This window comes from Phocoena phocoena, chromosome 2, assembly GCF_963924675.1.
Source record: "Phocoena phocoena chromosome 2, mPhoPho1.1, whole genome shotgun sequence".
Taxonomy (NCBI): Eukaryota; Metazoa; Chordata; class Mammalia; order Artiodactyla; family Phocoenidae; genus Phocoena; species Phocoena phocoena.
Genome location: NC_089220.1, coordinates 162,009,857 through 162,028,314, shown reverse-complemented (window position 1 = coordinate 162,028,314; position 18,458 = coordinate 162,009,857). Strand labels below are relative to the sequence as shown.

The 18,458-nt window shown below is 38.1% G+C and overlaps 1 protein-coding gene across 1 annotated transcript in view; it reads right to left on the bottom strand.

Annotated features, from left to right (window-relative positions):
* The window catches only part of MALRD1 (MAM and LDL receptor class A domain containing 1), a 598,156-nt gene that overhangs the window by 533,762 nt on the left and 45,936 nt on the right, over positions 1-18,458 (bottom strand). Inside the window, exon 6 of the mRNA XM_065871795.1 lies at positions 6,474-6,570. Coding sequence (XP_065727867.1) covers positions 6,474-6,570 — 97 coding nt within the window. The remainder of the gene's footprint in view (positions 1-6,473; positions 6,571-18,458) is intronic.

Below are 18,458 nucleotides of genomic sequence, written 5' to 3'. Positions count from 1 at the left end.
AAGATAATACTACACTTAATAATCTATATGGTGGATTACTCATCATCAGAATTTTTCCAATTGTAAAAAGCTACCATTTCTTTTTTAAAAATTATATACAGTAAAATTATACTTTTGGGTATTTATTTCCATGAGATTCGACAAACATAGAGCCATGATCTGCAAATCCATCAATATTTCATTTATTTAGTCAGGGTTGTCCCTAGTTGTTTAGTACCTTGCTCTTATGGGCTGAACTGTACCCGCCACTCCCAATTCATATGTTGAAGTCCAAACCCTCAGCACCTCAGAACGTGACCATATTTGGAGGTATACAGAGGTAATTAAGGTAAAATGAGGTCATATTGGTGGGTTCTAATCCAATATGATTGGTGCCCTTATAAGAAGAGGCATTTAGGACATCGACACACACAGAGAGAAGACTGTGAAGATCCAGAGAGAAGAGAGTCATCCACAGGCAAGGAAAGAAGACTCCAAAGAAAGCAAACTTGGTGACACCTTGATCTTGGACTTCCAGCCTCCAGAATCATGAGAAAATGAATTTCTGTTGCTTAAGCCACCCAGTCTGTGGTATTTTTTTATGGTGGTCTTAGAAAACATGCACTGACCCTGGGGTGATTAGGACAGGTACATAGTGACCCAGAGTGTGAAAGCCTAAAGTGGCTGGGGTGGGTGCTCTGGATTGGTCGGTTTGCATTTGAAACATACACTGTAAGGCGAGCTGTTTTCCTGTCTCTAGGAATTGGCTCACCCTGGAAGAGACAGTCCCTCCAGGGTCAGCAAGACCCCAGACATCAAAGCATCAGAACATAGAAAATAAAAACACAGTAATAGAATTGCTCCCTACTCTCAAAAAAAAAAAAAAAAAATTAGAACAAATTTTTGAAAGCACACTGGTTTGAAGAAATAAGAAAATAAAGAAGTCTTGTCAGAAAACCTATATAACTTAGAACCATTTTTATAACCACAATAACCCCCAAAAGACATATTACAGCATTCACTTCCAAGCAGTATTCATTTCCAAGTACTATATTTCGGCTATACAATGACAAAAACACTATGTTTCTACTAAAATATGGCAAATGCTTGGCCCAGATTAATTCATCCCAGATAAAAAATCACATTATATAGTTTGAAGACATATCTTTATTTTTGATACTAAAACAAAAACCTAAAAATAATATAATATTTCTTAGCATAAGTGTAAGTACTGCTTTAAGCATATTCCCATGATATTTTATTTAAACCTAATTTTTACAGAATGGTGCTGTAGCTTAGAGGAAAGAAGAAGAATTCACACAAAATCCCAAATACTTGATGTTTAGATAATTGCACATATTCTTTATTCAATCAATTATTTATTAAGTACTTGCTCTGCACTCGGGATCCACAAATGAGTAAGACACTACTAACTTTGCCCTCAAGAAACTCAGCATTTAGTTGTAGAGATAAATTAATACACTCTGTGTGTGTGTGTGTGTGTGTGTTTGTACAGGGAGTGGGAGTGGGGGGGGGATTTTCTGTAAGAGAAGGCTTCTCAGAAAAGAGACATTGACTCAGTCTGGAAGGATATCTAGTAGCAGAACAGGCCAAAAATTTTTTTCATGAAATAAGAAGAGGGAGCAAGGTTTGAAAAGATACCCAAGAATGAGATAACACTGTGTTGCTGGATTCACAGGTAGTTCTTTTTGGCCAGAATATGGGAATTCTTGGGGAAATTAAGAAGGAAGAAGTTGGGCTGGTGCCTAAGAGCAAGATCATGGTGAGCTTATGTCATGACAAAAACTTTCAATTCCATTCTGAAGGCAGTGAGACTTACTGATGGATTTAAACAAAATAGAGATTGGTCACATTTGGATGTTAGAAAGGACAATCTGGTGGATAGCAGGGAGTAGTGAACAGCGGGGTGAAATAGACTGAAACTGGAATTTTTAACAATCCAAGAGAAAAAAATGGGGCAAACAAAATCAGAGTTGGATAAATAATAATGAATAAATAAGTGGAGACAATTTGAGAAATACAAGGGCATTCCCTCAATAACGTTTTTAACCAAATTAATGTGGAGATGAGAAAAGGAAAGAAGGATTTAAGGGCGACTCCTTGGCTCCTGAGTGAGACCAAATAGATGCCAACAACTAAAACAGGGAACGCAGGAGAAGGAATGGGATTTGAAAGAAGATTGGAATTTAATTCTAAACATACTGATGTTGAATTTCTGTAGCAAATATATTTGCGCCCTCGACTTATAAACCTGTTCCCCTTGCCTGCCTTTATTACAGAGGCCAAATCTAAATCTTCAGTTTTCTTAGCCTCCCTAGCAACTAAGGTTGTCTGCCTGAAAATCACCTAGCCGATGAATGACATGTCCGAAACTACGTCACTTCCCATTCCTTCCTTCTTCCTGCCCTGAATGCGAGAGGTTATTCTATGAGCATAATATGACAAGCATGAGAGAAATACAAAGGAAATCCCTTAGTCCTTGAATTTAGCAGGATCAGAGTTGAAGAACCTATGCCATGACTGTCTATATCCTCTATTAAGTCATCTAAGCAATCTTTTCTGCTTTCTTGCTTCCACATGGATACCTAACCCTATTGTCCATTGGAGTAGGATTTTCTGATGGAAATGTCCAGAAGATGTTAGGTTGTCTCTGCCTGCTTCCCCTACTTTGACTGTCACCATCAGGACCGCATGAGACTGAAACCACAGACTCTAGTCATCCAGAACCCTGCTCCACGGCAGTCACTGCCAAGTGCAATAATCAACACGAGACTAGGTCTTGTGGATCCCAAAAGGTTAGTTCTGTTCTTAAACCTAGGACTGCCTGATTTCACAAAAACTTCCTGAGAACATTACTTTAAATGTAGGCTCCATCCTCAGTGATTCCCATCTATCAGGTCTGGAGTGAATCCCAGAATCTATCACTCTTCTATGTGATTCTGATGGTTAACTAGGTGTAGTCTATCATGATAGTGCCTGAACTTGACTGGAGAGTCTCATTTGAAAATTTAATGCTACTTAATTTTACCACCTCTCACATTCTCACCATTTACAAAATAGAAGTCCATCCAAGTGCCAGTCCTATCCCATAATGCTTTATCCTTTTTCTCCATTATTAATCCTCACGCTGCTGTGTTTTCCTCCTTCTATTTGAAAAACATAAAACAAAACCCCTGCACTCTCACCTTCAAAGAGTCAAAGAACACTCTGTGACCTTACCTGAGTCCTGGCTTTCCCCAATAAGAGACCACTTCCTTTGTAGCTTTCCCAAGGGGAGACCTTCTTTTCCAACGCCCCATAAAACAAAAGACCTAAAACTAAAATTGTCATCCTTCTAAATCCCCAATGTTGCTTGTATACAATGATTCATTCTTCCATGTTGTAAAAACATTTTGGCCCATGACATCCAACTTATAGCCCTGTGTCATCCATGCAGGAGATCTGATGTCCATATTCACTAAAGACTTCAGTCTTGGATTTCAAAGTCTTCTTCTCTAGGCCCTTTCCTTGTAACCTTGTATGACTTCAACATCCATGTAAAAGGCCTGCCCAATAATTTAGCTTTAAAGTTCATGTCTCATCTTCAGTAAACTTTATTTCTACACCAACTCAAAATAATACGGTGATAACACTATCTAGAACTATTCTTAGAAATTGTAGACTCCAATATTTTTCTATGTGACCACAACTTTTCCTTGAATGTCCAACTTTCTGATGCTCTCACTCCCACTACTATGGCATTTTTTAAAAAAATTCTATAGTGATTTTAAGGAGTTCTTTTAAGTGCTTACTAAAAATCTGGCATTCGTCTTCTGAATAATTATTATAGCCCATCTACACCAGCCTCTGTCCTAGTGTATGGATCATAGGTAATTAGGGAAATGGCTTTGGTTCCCAGAGCCAAAGATGAAGAGTAAGTTCATGTCTGAAATGATAGCAGAGTCCTATTACAAGCGATCTCAAGTCCCAAGCACAACCCAAGCATTCTCCTGTGTAAATCTGTAATGTAAACAAAGTTTCAAGGGCAACAGCCAGTTCCTAACTTCCTGATGGTTCAGAAAGTCCAGCCAATAGCTGATTTCACTGCTTTATTCTCCTTTGAGGGTGATCAGCCAGACTGGGCAATAAATAGAACTATTAGGGATCATTTTGTTTGGCAGACCTCAATTTCTGCAGCATCTATAAAACTGAGAATATATAAAGACCCTGCTGAAGTGATCAGGGTCAGGGACTAGGTGTCTCATTAAAACTCAAGCATAAGCAGGCTGTGCTCTGGCCTCAGGAACAACCATGCACAGTAAGAGAAGAGGAATTATTAGGGGACATTTGAATGGCAGATCATACTTTGTCTGGAGTTAACAATGTATTCTACACTGGTATATTGATTCTCTTCTGATAAATCTAATAAATATTATCTTCTTTTAGTGAAAAGGCACTGATGTTTATATTTAAATTATTTACTTCTAGGAATGGGTGGAGGTTATAGTCTGTTCCTTTAAAGTTCTCCATTTCAATTTACCTATGTTTCAATTTATCCTATCATGATTTCTTACTAACATATACTGAGAACTGACAGTACAAAGATGAAAGAGACCTTTATGTGTTCCAGTGTTTAGAAGGTGCTGTCATCAGCTCCTGTAAAACCTTATCTTGGTCTGAGTGGCAAAAGACACGTACCTGTAAGCTCTTATCATAACAGCAGGAGTGCTTTTTAAACATCAAAGCGCAATACAAATACCCTTTATCAAGTTTCCTTGATTTCTCTTAGGTAGACCAATCCATCTTTTCTGTTACTGGAATATTTTTTACCACGACTACCATATCTTTGTACAAAATTAGAACTGGGCACTCTTGCACTGCTGGTGGGAATGTGAATTGGTTCAGCCACTATGGAGAACAGTATGGAGGTTCCTTAAAAAACTACAAATAGAATTACCATATGACCCAGCAATCCCACTACTGGGCATATACCCTGAGAAAACCAAAACTCAAAAAGAGTCATGTACCAAAATGTTCATTGCAGCTCTATTTACAATAGCCCGGAGATGGAAACAACCTAAGCGCCCATCATCGGATGAATGGATAAAGAAGATGTGGCACATATACACAATGGAATATTACTCAGCCTTAAAAAGAAATGAAATTGAGCTATTTGTAATGAGATGGATAGACCTAGAGTCTGTCATACAGAGTGAAGTAAGTCAGAAAGAAAAAGACAAATACCGTATGCTAACACATATATATGGAATTTAAGGGGAAAAAATGTCATGAAGAACCTAGGGGTAAGACAGGAATAAAGACGCAGACCTACTGGAGAACGGACTTGAGGATATGGGGAGGGGGAAGGGTGAGTTTTGACAGGGCGAGAGAGAGTCATGGACATATACACACTAACAAATGTAGTAAGGTAGATAGCTGGGGGGAAGCAGCCGCAAGGCACAGGGATATTAGCTCGGTGCTTTGTGACAGCCTGGAGGGGTGGGATGGGGAGAGTGGGAGGGAGGGAGATGCAAGAGGGAAGACATATGGGAACATATGTATATGTATAGCTGATTCACTTTGTTATAAAGCAGAAACTAACACACCATTGTAAAGCAATTATACCCCAATAAAGATGTTTAAAAAAAAAAAAAAAAAGAATAAAATTTTTGCCAAGAGTTTTAGGATTAGGAGTTACTCCAATATTGCTTTTGAATAAATCATCCTCTTGAATCTAGAGTTTTAACAGATAAATAAAAAACATTTACTTGAAAAAAAAAAATTAGAACTGGGAATCCTCTCTACAAAATAGTTATCTTTATTCTCCTGTATCATAATAAAATTTCAAAAGGAAAAATATCTGTCAAATATCTATAACATATATCTGAATATGTATAGTTATTGCTTATTAGACTAAGTTAATTTTATCATTACCAATTTATATTTTAAACATTGAACATTTCTACTGAGAACAATGTGACTGGTGAATTGAATATTATACAGTTAATATAATCAAGGGACCGCTATGGATGACTTTTTAGATCTGTGTTGTTTATTGATCTAGTTGTTTCAGTCTAAATAGAAAATAGATTATAATTAATATATTTCTCCATTTGTGTCTTTCAGTGGCATAGTCAAATTGATTCTCCAAGAAGATAATTTCAAGTCTATGGAGGCCAGTTTTCTCCCGATCTCCTAGAAGGCATAGAGTTCGCTGGGTAAGATTTAACTAAACAGTGTAAACATGGCTACAAGGTTCCAAATCTGAGACTAAATTACACCTTTCAGCTCTTCATAGCCTCAGCAGTGAAAAATACCCTGCCTTCACCTCTAGCATAAATCTAGTCATTGTTACACAGTGTATTAGAACAATGGGAAATAGCTCACTCTAAAGCATTAAGTAAAAATAAAGAGCAGATCAAAGTCATTATACAATAGTTAAACTGCACTGCATTTATTATACAATAAGGATCAAAATAAGGAAAAGTTCTTACCATTTGCAGGCAAGCAGCCTGAGCTGAAGGATATATCATCAATAGCTATGACTTCATCCTGTTGATGAGTTGAAATCATCTGGCCTTCAAAAACAACCTGGATAAGAAAAATGAAACAAAACAAAAACAAAGAGCAAGGAACATGATTACCTGACAGTCTTACAGCACAGAGCCTACAAATAAGAAACATGTCACTTCCTAGAAACACTTGGGTGAACATGCCAATTCCAAGTGGAAAGAGATCTAAACGTACATTTTGAAGAACAAGAAAATGTACAGTCATCTCTATCCCACATGTGTAGGTTAGGTAACATGTTTGTGAAATGAAGCAACAGTCACCTGGTTTCTGCCCCATATCGTCTCCTAAGTTTGGTTCCTATGCATTCTTAGTATTTACCAGTTCTTGGACCCATGCTCCATCTTGAACCCTTGATTCTTGGCATTTTTCATCTGTGCTTCACTTCCACCTCTGGTTCTCTGAATTTTACTCACAGTCCTGCCTTGGATGTCCTTGTGGTATCCTCCTGCACATTTTCTGCCATTATCTAGACGCAGCTTGGGACACTGACTGGAAATCATTGTTCAGTGACTTATTGTTAAAATGACTGAATGTTATATTGTGATGTGAAGCCAGCCCAGTCTCCACCAGGAAATACTCTGGTATAATGAATCTGAGAAACTTGGAAAGATCAAGTAATCCTAATTACTTAAATCAATAGAAAATTGGTGTGTTGGTGGAAAGTATTATCCCACTTTCACTAATGAATACCAATGATGTGTGAGGCTTAGTTCATGGATGCATTAAACTTGTGTGCATTGCTCAGCCTTGTTCATAATATAAACATTATGCCAAAACATCACACTGCTTCTTAGCTTAACAGATGGTCTGCATTTTTCTGTGCTGCATTCTCTTTTGTTTCTGTACAAGATGTACTAATACATTTCTTTTGAACCAGACGCTATCTACTAGTCTATTAAAAATATAAGAAACATCCATAATGTGTCCAGCAAGCCATCAATATATAGCCCTCAGAAAGTCATCTCCTCTTCACATAAAACAGAATAACCATGTGACTAATTATAAGTCAGGACCATGCTGGGAAAGGTCTATCAAATTTTGTTACATAGGGGTAGCTTCATATGAGGCCAATATAGCACAGTGACTAAAGTGTATATTTGGAACCAGACTCCTTGAATTCAGATCCCAGACACACCACTTCATAGCAAGAAGACCTTGGAGAAGGTACTTAATATCTCTGTGCCTCAGTTTTCTTTGTAAAAAGGTACTGATAAAAATAATAAGTTATTACCTATATGATAAGGTTTATGTAAGGATTAATGAGTTATTACATGTACAATTGCACTTGGCTTATAGTTGGCATTAGTGTTAGCTATTATTATAACATAGTTATTAAAATATTTAAGCTATTGGATGAATAGTGTTTACCAATAAAAAAATCTATTCTCTACAGATTAACTTTATTCTTCTTGAAAGCTTTCTCACATAGATATAGTCCCTAGTTCTTGCCAAATTAAGCATATACCTGTAGCAGCCACATTTAAAGAGAGAAGTGGAAATAAGTGTTAACTAATCACCAGTCTCTTCTTTTTTCCTCTACACCCTTCCTGAAAACCCATTCATCCTCAGGGCTTTAACTGTCACCCAGGCTGATGACAAATTTACATCAGGAATGTCAACCTCTCTCTTGAGCGCTCCTCCCACATCTCCATAGCCTGCTGGATATTCTCACTCTGATGACATGAAGTCACTTCTGATTCATAACGTTCTTTCTCCTCAACTAGGACCTCTCCCCTGACACTCAAAACTTCAGAAGACTGCTCAAAACTTCAGTGCTCAAAACTCTAAAATGGCCTTTGGAATGACTTTTTCCTCCAGTCACATGTCCAATCAGTCAGGACCTATTAACACCCCCTCCTTTCCATCCCTGTTGCCACTTGTATATCTTCACACCTGATCTAATGAAGTAGATTTTAAATTACCTTCTTAACTTCAATCCTCTCCTCACCAGAGTTTGCAATATGTATTTATTCGATTCAACTGAAGAAATGTTAGTATGAAAATCGGTTGCCTTTTGAGCCCACTGGCACAGAAAGAGGAAATGTTTTCCTTAGGTAAAGAACAATTTCTCTAACTGTAGAGAAATTACTAATGGACCTGTGTGGCTATGAAACAGAAGACCCACCAGGCACAATGAGATACACCAGTTAAACGTATTTAACAAAAAGATTTACCAGGGATTTTGGTTGGGATCCTGCAAAGAGGGATAGGTTGAATGAGTTAAAGAAAGTGGAACCCCATGATAATTTTCTACAAAGAGAGGTCCTATATTCAGGAGCTATGTTTGTAATATGGTAGTTATGTTTCTAAGAAAAGTGATTAACATTCTTTGTTTTCTCCAAAACTTTGGCAAACAAGGTTTTCCAAACATCCCCACCTCACTTTTCTGTGTTAGGTGAAATAAAGAAAAGAAAAGGGAATTTCCTGGTGGTCCAGTGGTTAGGACTCTGTGTTTCCACTGCAGGGGGCAAGGGTTTGATCCCTGGTCAGAAAACTAAGATCCCCCATGCCGCGGGGCATGGCCCAAAAAAACAAAGAATAGCAAAGTAGCAAAATAAAAGCAGATCACAACACAGATAATGGAGTTAGGAGTTTGGCAACATCACAAAAGTCAGGTATGGCCTGCATCAATGCAAAAATAAACATGAGACACAGAGACCTCTGGGACAACATTAAATGCATCAACATTCAAATTATAGGGGTTCAAGAAGAAGAACAGAAAAAGAAACGGACTGAAAAAAATGTGAAGAGATTATAGTTGAAAATTCCCTAATATGGGTAAGAAAATAGTCAATCAAGTCCAGGAAGTGCAGAGTCCCATACGGAATAAATCCAAGGAGAAACACACTAAGACACATATTAATCAAACTACCAAAAAAATAATACAAAGAAAAAATATTAAAGGCAGCAAGGAAAAAGCAACAAATAACATACAAGGGAATCCCCATAAGGTTAACAGCTGATCTTTCAGCAGAACCTCTGCAAGCCAGAAGGGAGTGGCAGGACATGTTTAAAGTGATGAAAGGGAAAAAACTACAACAAAGATTACTCTACCCAGCAAGGATCTCATTCAGATTCGATAGAGAAATCAAAAGCTTAATGACAAGCAAAAGCTAAGAGAATTCAGCACCACCATACCAGCTTTACAACAAATGCTAAAGGAACTTCTCAAGGCAGGAAACACACAGAAGGACAAGATCTACAATAACTAACCCAAAATAATTAAGAAAATGGTAATAGGAACATACATATTGATAACTATGTTAAATGTAAATGGATTAAATGCTCCAACCAAAAGACATAAACTGGCTGAATGGATACAAAAACAAAACCTGTATATATGCAGTTGACAAGAGACCTACTTCAGACCTAGGACACATACAGACTGAAAGTGAGTGGAGAAAGATATTCCATGCAAATGGAAATCAAAGAAACCTGGAGTAGCAATTCTCATATCAGACAAAACAGACTTTAAAATAAAGACTATTACAAGAGACAAAGAAGCACACACATAATGATCAAGGGATCAATCCAAGAAGAAGATATAACAATTGTAAATATTTATGCACCCAACATAGGAGCACCTCCATACATAAGGCAAACGCTAACAGCTATAAAAGCGGAAATCGACAGTAACACAATCGTAGTAGGGGACTTTAACACCACACTTTCACCAATGGACAGATCATCCAAAATGAAAATAAATAAGGAAACACAAGCTTTAAATGATACATTAAACAAGATGGACTTCATTGATATTTATAGGACATTCCATCCAAAAACAACAGAATACACTTTCTACTCAAGCGCTCATGGAACATTCTCCGGGACAGATCGTATCTTAGGTCCCAAGTCAAGCCTTGGTAAATTTAAGAAAACTGAAATCGTATCAAGTATCTTTTCCGACCACTACACTATGAGACTTGATATCAATTACAGGAAAAAATCTGTAAAAAAATACAAACACGTGAAGGCTAAACAATACACTACTAAATAACCAAGAGATCACTGAAAAAATCAAAGAGGAAATCAAAAAATACCTAGAGACAAATGACAATGAAAACACAATGATCCAAAACCTATGGGATGCAGCAAAAACAATTCTAAGAGCGAATTTTACAGCAATACAATCCTACCTCAAGAAACAAGAAACATCTCGAATAAACAACCTAAACTTACACCTAAAGCAATTAGAGAAAGAAGAACAAAAAAACCCTCGAAGTTAGCAGAAGGAAAGAAATCATAAAGAACAGATCAGAAAGAAATGAAGGAAACAATAGAAAAGATCAGTAAAACTAAAAGATGGTTCTTTGAGAAGATAAACAAAATTGATAAACCATTAGCCAGACTCATCAAGAAGAAAAGGTAGAAGACTCAAATCAATAGAATTAGAAATGAAAAAGGAGAAGCAACAATTGACAATGCAGAAATACAAAGGATCATGAGAGATTACTACAACAATATGCCAATAAAATGGACAACCTGGAGGAAATGGACAAATTCTTAGAAAATCACAACCTCCCGAGACTGAACCAGGAAGAAACAGAAAATATAAACAGACCAATCACAAACACTGAAATTGAAACTATGATTCAAAATCTTCCACCAAACAAAAGCCCAAGACCAGATGGTTTCACAGGTGAATTCTATCAAACATTTAGAGAAGAGCTTACACCTATTCTTCTCAAACTCTTCCAAAATACAGCAGAGGGAGGAACACGCCCCAACTCATTCTATGAGGCCACCATCACCCTGATACCAAAACAAAGATGTCACAAAGATGTCAAAAAGAAAGACAATGATGTCACAAGGAAAGAAAACTACAGGCCAATAGCACTCATGAACATAGACGCAAAAATTCTCAACAAAATACTATGAAACAGAATCCAACAACACATTAAAAGGATCATACACAATGATCAAGTGGGGTTTATCCCAGGAATGCAAGGATTCTTCAATATATGCAAATCAATCAATGTGATACACCATATAAACAAATTGAAGGAGAAAAACCATATGATCATCTCAACAGATGAAAAAAAGCTTTCAACAAAATTCAACAATCATTTATGATAAAAACCTTACCCAAAGTAGTTATAGAGGGAACTTACCTCAACATAATAAAGTCCATATATGAAAAACCCACAGCCAACTTCATTGTCAATGGTGAAAAACTCAAAGCACTTCCTCTAAGATAAGGAACAAGACAAGGATGTCCACTCTCACCACTATTATTCAACATAGTTTTGGAAGTTTTGGCCACAGCAATCAGAGAAGAAAAAGAAATAAAAGGAATCCAAATAGGAAAAGAAGAAGTAAATCTGCCACTGTTTGCAAATGACATGATACTATACATAGAAAATCCTAAAGATGCCACCAGAAAACTACTAGAGCTACTCAATGAATTTGGTAAAGTAGCAGGATGCAAAATTAATGCACAGAAATCTCTTGCATTCCTATACACTAATGATGAAAAATCTGAAAGTGAAATTAAGGAAACACTCACATTAACCATTGCAATAAAAAGAACAAAATACTTAGGAATAAACCTACCTAAGGAGACAAAATACCAGTATTCAGAAAACTATAAGACACTGATGAAAGAAATTAAAGATGATACAAACAGATGGAGAGATATACCATGATCTTGGACTGGAAGAATCAACAGCGTGAAAATGACTATACTACCCAAAGCAATCTACCAATTCAATGCAATCCCTATCAAACTACCAATGGCATTTTTCATGGAACTAAGACAAAATATCTTAAAATTTGTATGGAAATGCAAAAGACCCCAAATAGCCAAAGAAATCTTGAGAAAGAAAAACAGAGCTGGAAAAATCAGGCTCCTGGACTTCAGACTATGCTACACAGCTACAGTTATCAAGATAGTATGGTACTGGCACAAAAACAGAAATATAGATCAATGGAACAGGATAGAAAGCCCACAGGTAAACCCATGCACATATGATCACCTTATTCATGATAAAGGAGGCAAGAATATAAAATGGAGAAAAGGCAGCCTCTTTAATAACTGGTGCTGGGAAAACTGGACAGCTACATGTAAAAGAATGAAATTAGAACACTCCCTAACACCATACACAAAAATAAATTCAAAATGGATTAAAGACCTAACTGTAAGGCCAGACACTAGAAAACTCTTAGAGGAAAACATAGACAGATCAGTCTATGACATAAATCACTGCAAGATCCTTCTTGACCCACCTCCTAGAGAAAAGGAAATAAAAACAAAAATAAACAAATGGGACCTAATTAAACGTAAAAGCTTTTGCACAGCAAAGGAAACCATAAACAAGACAAAAAGACAACCCTCAGAATGGGAGAAAATATTTGCAAACGAAGCAACTGACAAAGGATTAATCTCCAAAATATATAAGCAGCTCATGCAGCTCAATATCTAAAAAACAATCCAGTCCAAAAATGGGCAGAAGACCTAAATAGACATTTCTCCAAAGAAGATATACAGACTGCCAACAAACACATGAAAGGATGCTCAACATCATTAATCATTAGAGAAATGCAAGTCAAAACTACAATGAGCTATCATCTCATACCAGTCAGAATGGGCACCATTAAAAAATCTACAAACAATAAATGCTGGAGAGGGTGTGGAGAAAAGGGAACCCTCTTGAACTGCTGGTGGGAATGTAAATTGATACAGCCACTATGGAGAACTGTATGGAAAGTCCTTTAAAAACTAAAAATAGAAATACCATATGACCCAGCAATCTCACTACTGGGCATATACCCTGAGAAAACCATAATTCAAAAAGAGGCATGTACCAAAAATGTTCATTGCAGCTCTATTTACAATAGCCAGGACATGGAAGCAACCTACGTGTCCATCAACTGATGAATGGATAAAGAAGATGTGGCACATATATACAATGGAATATTACTCAGCCATAAAAGAAATGAAATTGATTTATTTGTGGTGAGGTAGATGGACCTAATGTCCATCATACAGAGTGAAGTAAGTCAGAAAAACAAATATTGTGTGCTAATACATATATTTGGAATCTAAAAAAAAAAAATGGTTCTGAAGGGCCTAGGGGCAGGACAGGAATAAAGACGCAGACATAGACAATGGACTTGAAGACACGGGGAGGGGGAAGGGTAAGGTGGGACGAAGTGAGAGAGTGGCATGGACATATATACACTACCAAATGTAAGATAGATAGCCAGTGGGAAGCAGCTGCATAGCACAGGGAGATCAGCTCGGTGCTTTGTGACCACCTATAGCAGTGGGATAAGGAGGATGGGAGGGAGGAGATACAGGGATATATGTATAGCTGATTCACTTTGTTATAAAGCAGAAACTAACACACCACTGTAAAGCAATTATACTCCAAAGATGTTTTAAAAAATAATAAAATAAACAACAAACATGAGACAAATTCCTTTCACATCAAACATTTTAAGAGAAGATGGCTTTTGAAGCGAAGCTTAGGGCTCAGAACACTTGATTTAAATCTTAGAGGAAACTTTGATGGTAGGTGAATAATGGACATAAACTCACTTGGATTACACTAGTAACTACACGAACAGAAACCCTTGTAGTTATATTTACCGTGTAAAAATTTTCTTAATTAGTAGTACACATTCAATATTATTTCTCAAGTAAACACGTGAAACCCAAAAAGATGACAGTAATCTTTTCTCCATGTGTTCACACCGTAAGTATTCTTGAATTAAAAGATAAAATGTCTCTCATATTATGATTTTGAAAAGTTTGAGAGTAACATTAAGTTAACAGTTTATTATTAGTAGTAACATCTTTTGTTCATATTAATAAAGCCTATTGTTTCTGAATAGGAGAGTGGTGAGAACTCTCTGGCATTTCTAAATGGAATATCGAAGAAATAACAAGTAGATAGTAGCATATTAAAAATGCTTCAGTATCTTTTTAAAATTCAGGCACTGACTTCTCAAGAATCCAGACATTCAACTTGAAAACCATAGTCAGTGATATAATTAGTAACATAGTATTCATTACTTCCTACCCATAAAACCAGTAGGTGAACTCCCTTCAAGAGCCAGAAAAAAGTATGAATGAGGGAATTTTTCACTTGAATTTGAGACTAAATTTTTGCTGTACATTTAGCCTATATTCTTTACTTCTATGAATATTTGAAGAAAATAGTAAAATTAATTGCTTATATCTGCAATTTTGAGAAATGTGATTGCAGTTAATCAACACCACGCAATGCAGAGTAATGTTTCATCTAACACAGCAGACAAAAGAATATTTAATGAGTCACATTAGATCTGACCAAATCTAGAGGTTGGAATTTTTTTTCTGTATTTTATAAATCCTTATACTGCTTTAACATGATACAAAATTATCACGGCTCAGTGACTAAATGACTGAGATCTGAAATCAAACTATCCTATGTTCTAATCTTGTATGGGATTTGGTAGGTTATTTCATTCTCTAAAGCTCATAATACAAATGTGAACAGTGGGGTAAATTATAGTTCAGAGGACTGCCGTGAAGGGTCAGTAAGATAATATACATGAAGGACCAAATGCAGTGCTTTACACATAGTAAGTGATCAATCAATGCTAGATGCTATTCCTTAAACATCTCCAGAAACTTTCTGAAATACTGCCATCTTTGTGGACTAACTGTGTAAACACCCTTCCTTGTTTATTCTCTCAGAAATTAACATATGATTCAGGTTTATTAAGAAATGGACCTAGTCCTTTACAGATGAAGGTGACAAAGCCCACACACAGGAGCCAGATCCAGAGGCTTTCTCAGAAACCCATGCTAAGCCAGGGTCCAGCTGGGATAAAAAGCTACTATTTGGGTGTTTCTAAAGGAAGCATAAACGGCTTTAAAACTATCAGAAGGCAGGATGGAGGAGAAACTGCAAAACACAGAATAATTCTCAGAGGCCTGTAAATTGATGAGGTGGCAGATATTGCCTGGAGACGCTGATTACAAAATGGCCTCAAATAAGCCTCTTGCTAAAGCTTTTTAGGAAGGAGCTACTACATGGTGGCAGACAATATTCCAAGCACAGCACAGCTCTGTGGCCCAGCTCAACAAAAGCAAATGAACATCTGTTCACTTGCTGACAGGACAGAACTAAAACATACCTGCAATCTTAAAGACTGGTGTAGCCAAAGGATCCCAAGAGAGTCATAGGGTTTCCTGATTTTTTACAAAGCCTTTAAGGTAGAAGCACTGTTTTCATGTCAGCAATAAAGTATTTTGAGAAACAAATTAATACGCTACACGTGCCTCTGCTTTGGTTGAAGATACTGCTGCATTCTGCTGAAGCTGAAATGCCCTGGAGATAATATATTTGGGAATTTTAAGTTTTACGTTTATCTTCTACACATATTTAATCATCAACACCCGTAGTATGCTACTTGGGAATGGACAGCTGAGAAAAGCAAAGGAGTTATTTTAAAAGGTTTCTCCTCTGCTCAGCTTCAAATCTCCGTTGTGCTACTAACACAGACCTTGACTGAAGGACAGAGACCGTTAAATATAAGAAGGCACAATGCGTGACAAAGACAGCTTAAGACTTTTACCATCCACTCTGTTTCAAAGTTGGAAAAGATGTATAAATACTGATAAAGTTTATACATAGACAAGAGTCCCATCTCAGTCCTTAAAGTTTAGACAAGTACGCAGAGGGACTTCAGCAAGCTCATCCTTCAGCATCTAGTCAATGTGACTCAGCCCCTTCAAAGGCACCCTTGGCTCTGTTTCGTTGCTCTTGTTGTTATTGAAAAAAGAGAGAGACACAGGGAGGTAAAACAAAATCATAAGAAATAAACTAGAAACTTCTCTATAGTAATTAATGACACCTGAACACCCACAACAAGTCGGATGCATTATTGGTGGCTGGGGTTCTCATTCTGCACAGCACTCGCCACTAAAGGCAGGGACACAGGGTGTCTCAGCCCCATGCCTGGTCAATCCCTCACAGGAGGACTTAAATGCCTGATGGCTTAAAATACCGCCTCCCACCCCCATATACACCAATAATATTGGATTTCAAGAGAGTACAATGCCTCAAAGGACAGAATTATGTTTCCCACTACACAGCTCTGTTCTCCTTAAGTCCTATCATCTAGGAGTCACTTAACCGCCTACTAAGTGATTTTCTTTCATCTTCTTTGGAACCCCATTTAGTTTTACAAAACCCTGAAAATTCCAAACTTCAGTGATTTTATGACAGATCAATTAAGAAAATGTGCCATTCTTATAGTTTATAATTCAATTTTTATAATAGAGGTCCTGCTCATCCTCCCATCTTCCCTCTGCGCCACTCAAAATTCAATCCAATTCAATCTCTATATTCCGGCAAGTGCTAAATCCATCAAATATCAAATGATTTTCTATTCCGTATCAAAATTATAAAATATTATACTATTCTAATAATAGATGCTAAAAGAAACCTATTTGGGTTAATTTGGCTCACGAACCAGGTTTAAAAAGCAAATTTGGAGAGATAGCTTCAAGATGGCAGAGGAGTAGGACATGGAGATCACCTACCTCCCCACAAATGCATCAAAAATACATCTACACGAGGAACAGTTCCTACAGAACATGTACTGAATGCTGGCAGAAGACCTCAAGCTCCCAAAAGGCAAGAAACTCCCTACGTAGCCGGGTAGGGCAAAAGAAAAATGAAAAGAACAGAGACAAAAGAACAGGGATGGGACCTGCATCTCTGGGAGGGAGCTGGGAAGGAGGAAAAGTTTCCACACACTAGGAAGCCCCTTCACTGGAGGAGACGGGGGTTGGGCAGGGGGGAATCTTCAGAGCCATGGAGGAGAGCACAGCAACAGGTGTGCAGAGGGCAAAGTGAAGACATTCTCGCACAGAGGATCACTGCTGACCAGCACTCACCAGCCTGAGGGGCTTCTCTGCTCACCCACTGGGGCGGGCGGGGGCGGGGAGCTGAGGCTCGGGCTTCGGAGATCAGATTCCAGGGAGAGGACTGGGGTTGGCTGCGAGAACACAGCCGGAAGGGAGCTAGTGTGCCACAGCTACCCCGGAGGTAGTCCAAGACTACCTACCCGGGAGGCAGTCCAAGAAAAGCCTGGACCTGCCTAAGGGGCAAGAGACCATTGTTCCAGGGTGTGCGAGGAGAGGGGATTCAGAGCACCGCCTAAATGAGCTCCAGAGATGGGCACGAGCCACAGCTATCAGCGCGGACACCAGAGACAGACATGAAATGCTAAGGCTACTGCTGCAGCCACCAAGAAGCCTGTGTGCAAGCACAGGTCACTATCTACACCTCCCCTGCCGGGAGGCTGTGCAGCCCGCCACTGCCAAGGTCCCATGATCCAGATGCAACTTCCCCAGGAGGACACACAGCATGCCTCAGACTATTCCAACATCACGCCAGCCTCTGCCACCATAGGCTCGCCCTGCATTCCGTACCACTCCCTCCCCCTGGCCTGAGTGAGCCAGAGCCCCCGAATCACGTGCTATTTTAACCCCGTAATGTCTGGGTGGGAACAGAAGCCCTCAGGTGACCTACACAAAGAGGCGGGTCCAAATCCAAAGCTGAACCCCAGGAGCTGTGTGAAAAAGAGAAGAGAAAGAGAAACCTCTCTGTGCAGCCTCAGGAGCAGTGGATTAAATCTCCACAATCAAACTGATGTACCCTGCACCTGTGGTATAACTGAATAGACGACGAATCGCCCCAAAATTGAGCTGATGGGCTTTGGGAGCAACTGTTGACTTGGGGTTTGCTTTCTGCAACTAATTGTTTCTGGTTTTATGTTTATCTCAGTTTAGTATTCAGAGCTTGTTATCACTGGTACATTTATTGATTTGGTTGCTCTCTTCCTTTTTTTATATATATATATTTTTCCTTTTTTCCCCTTTTGTGAGTGTGTATGTGGATGCTTCC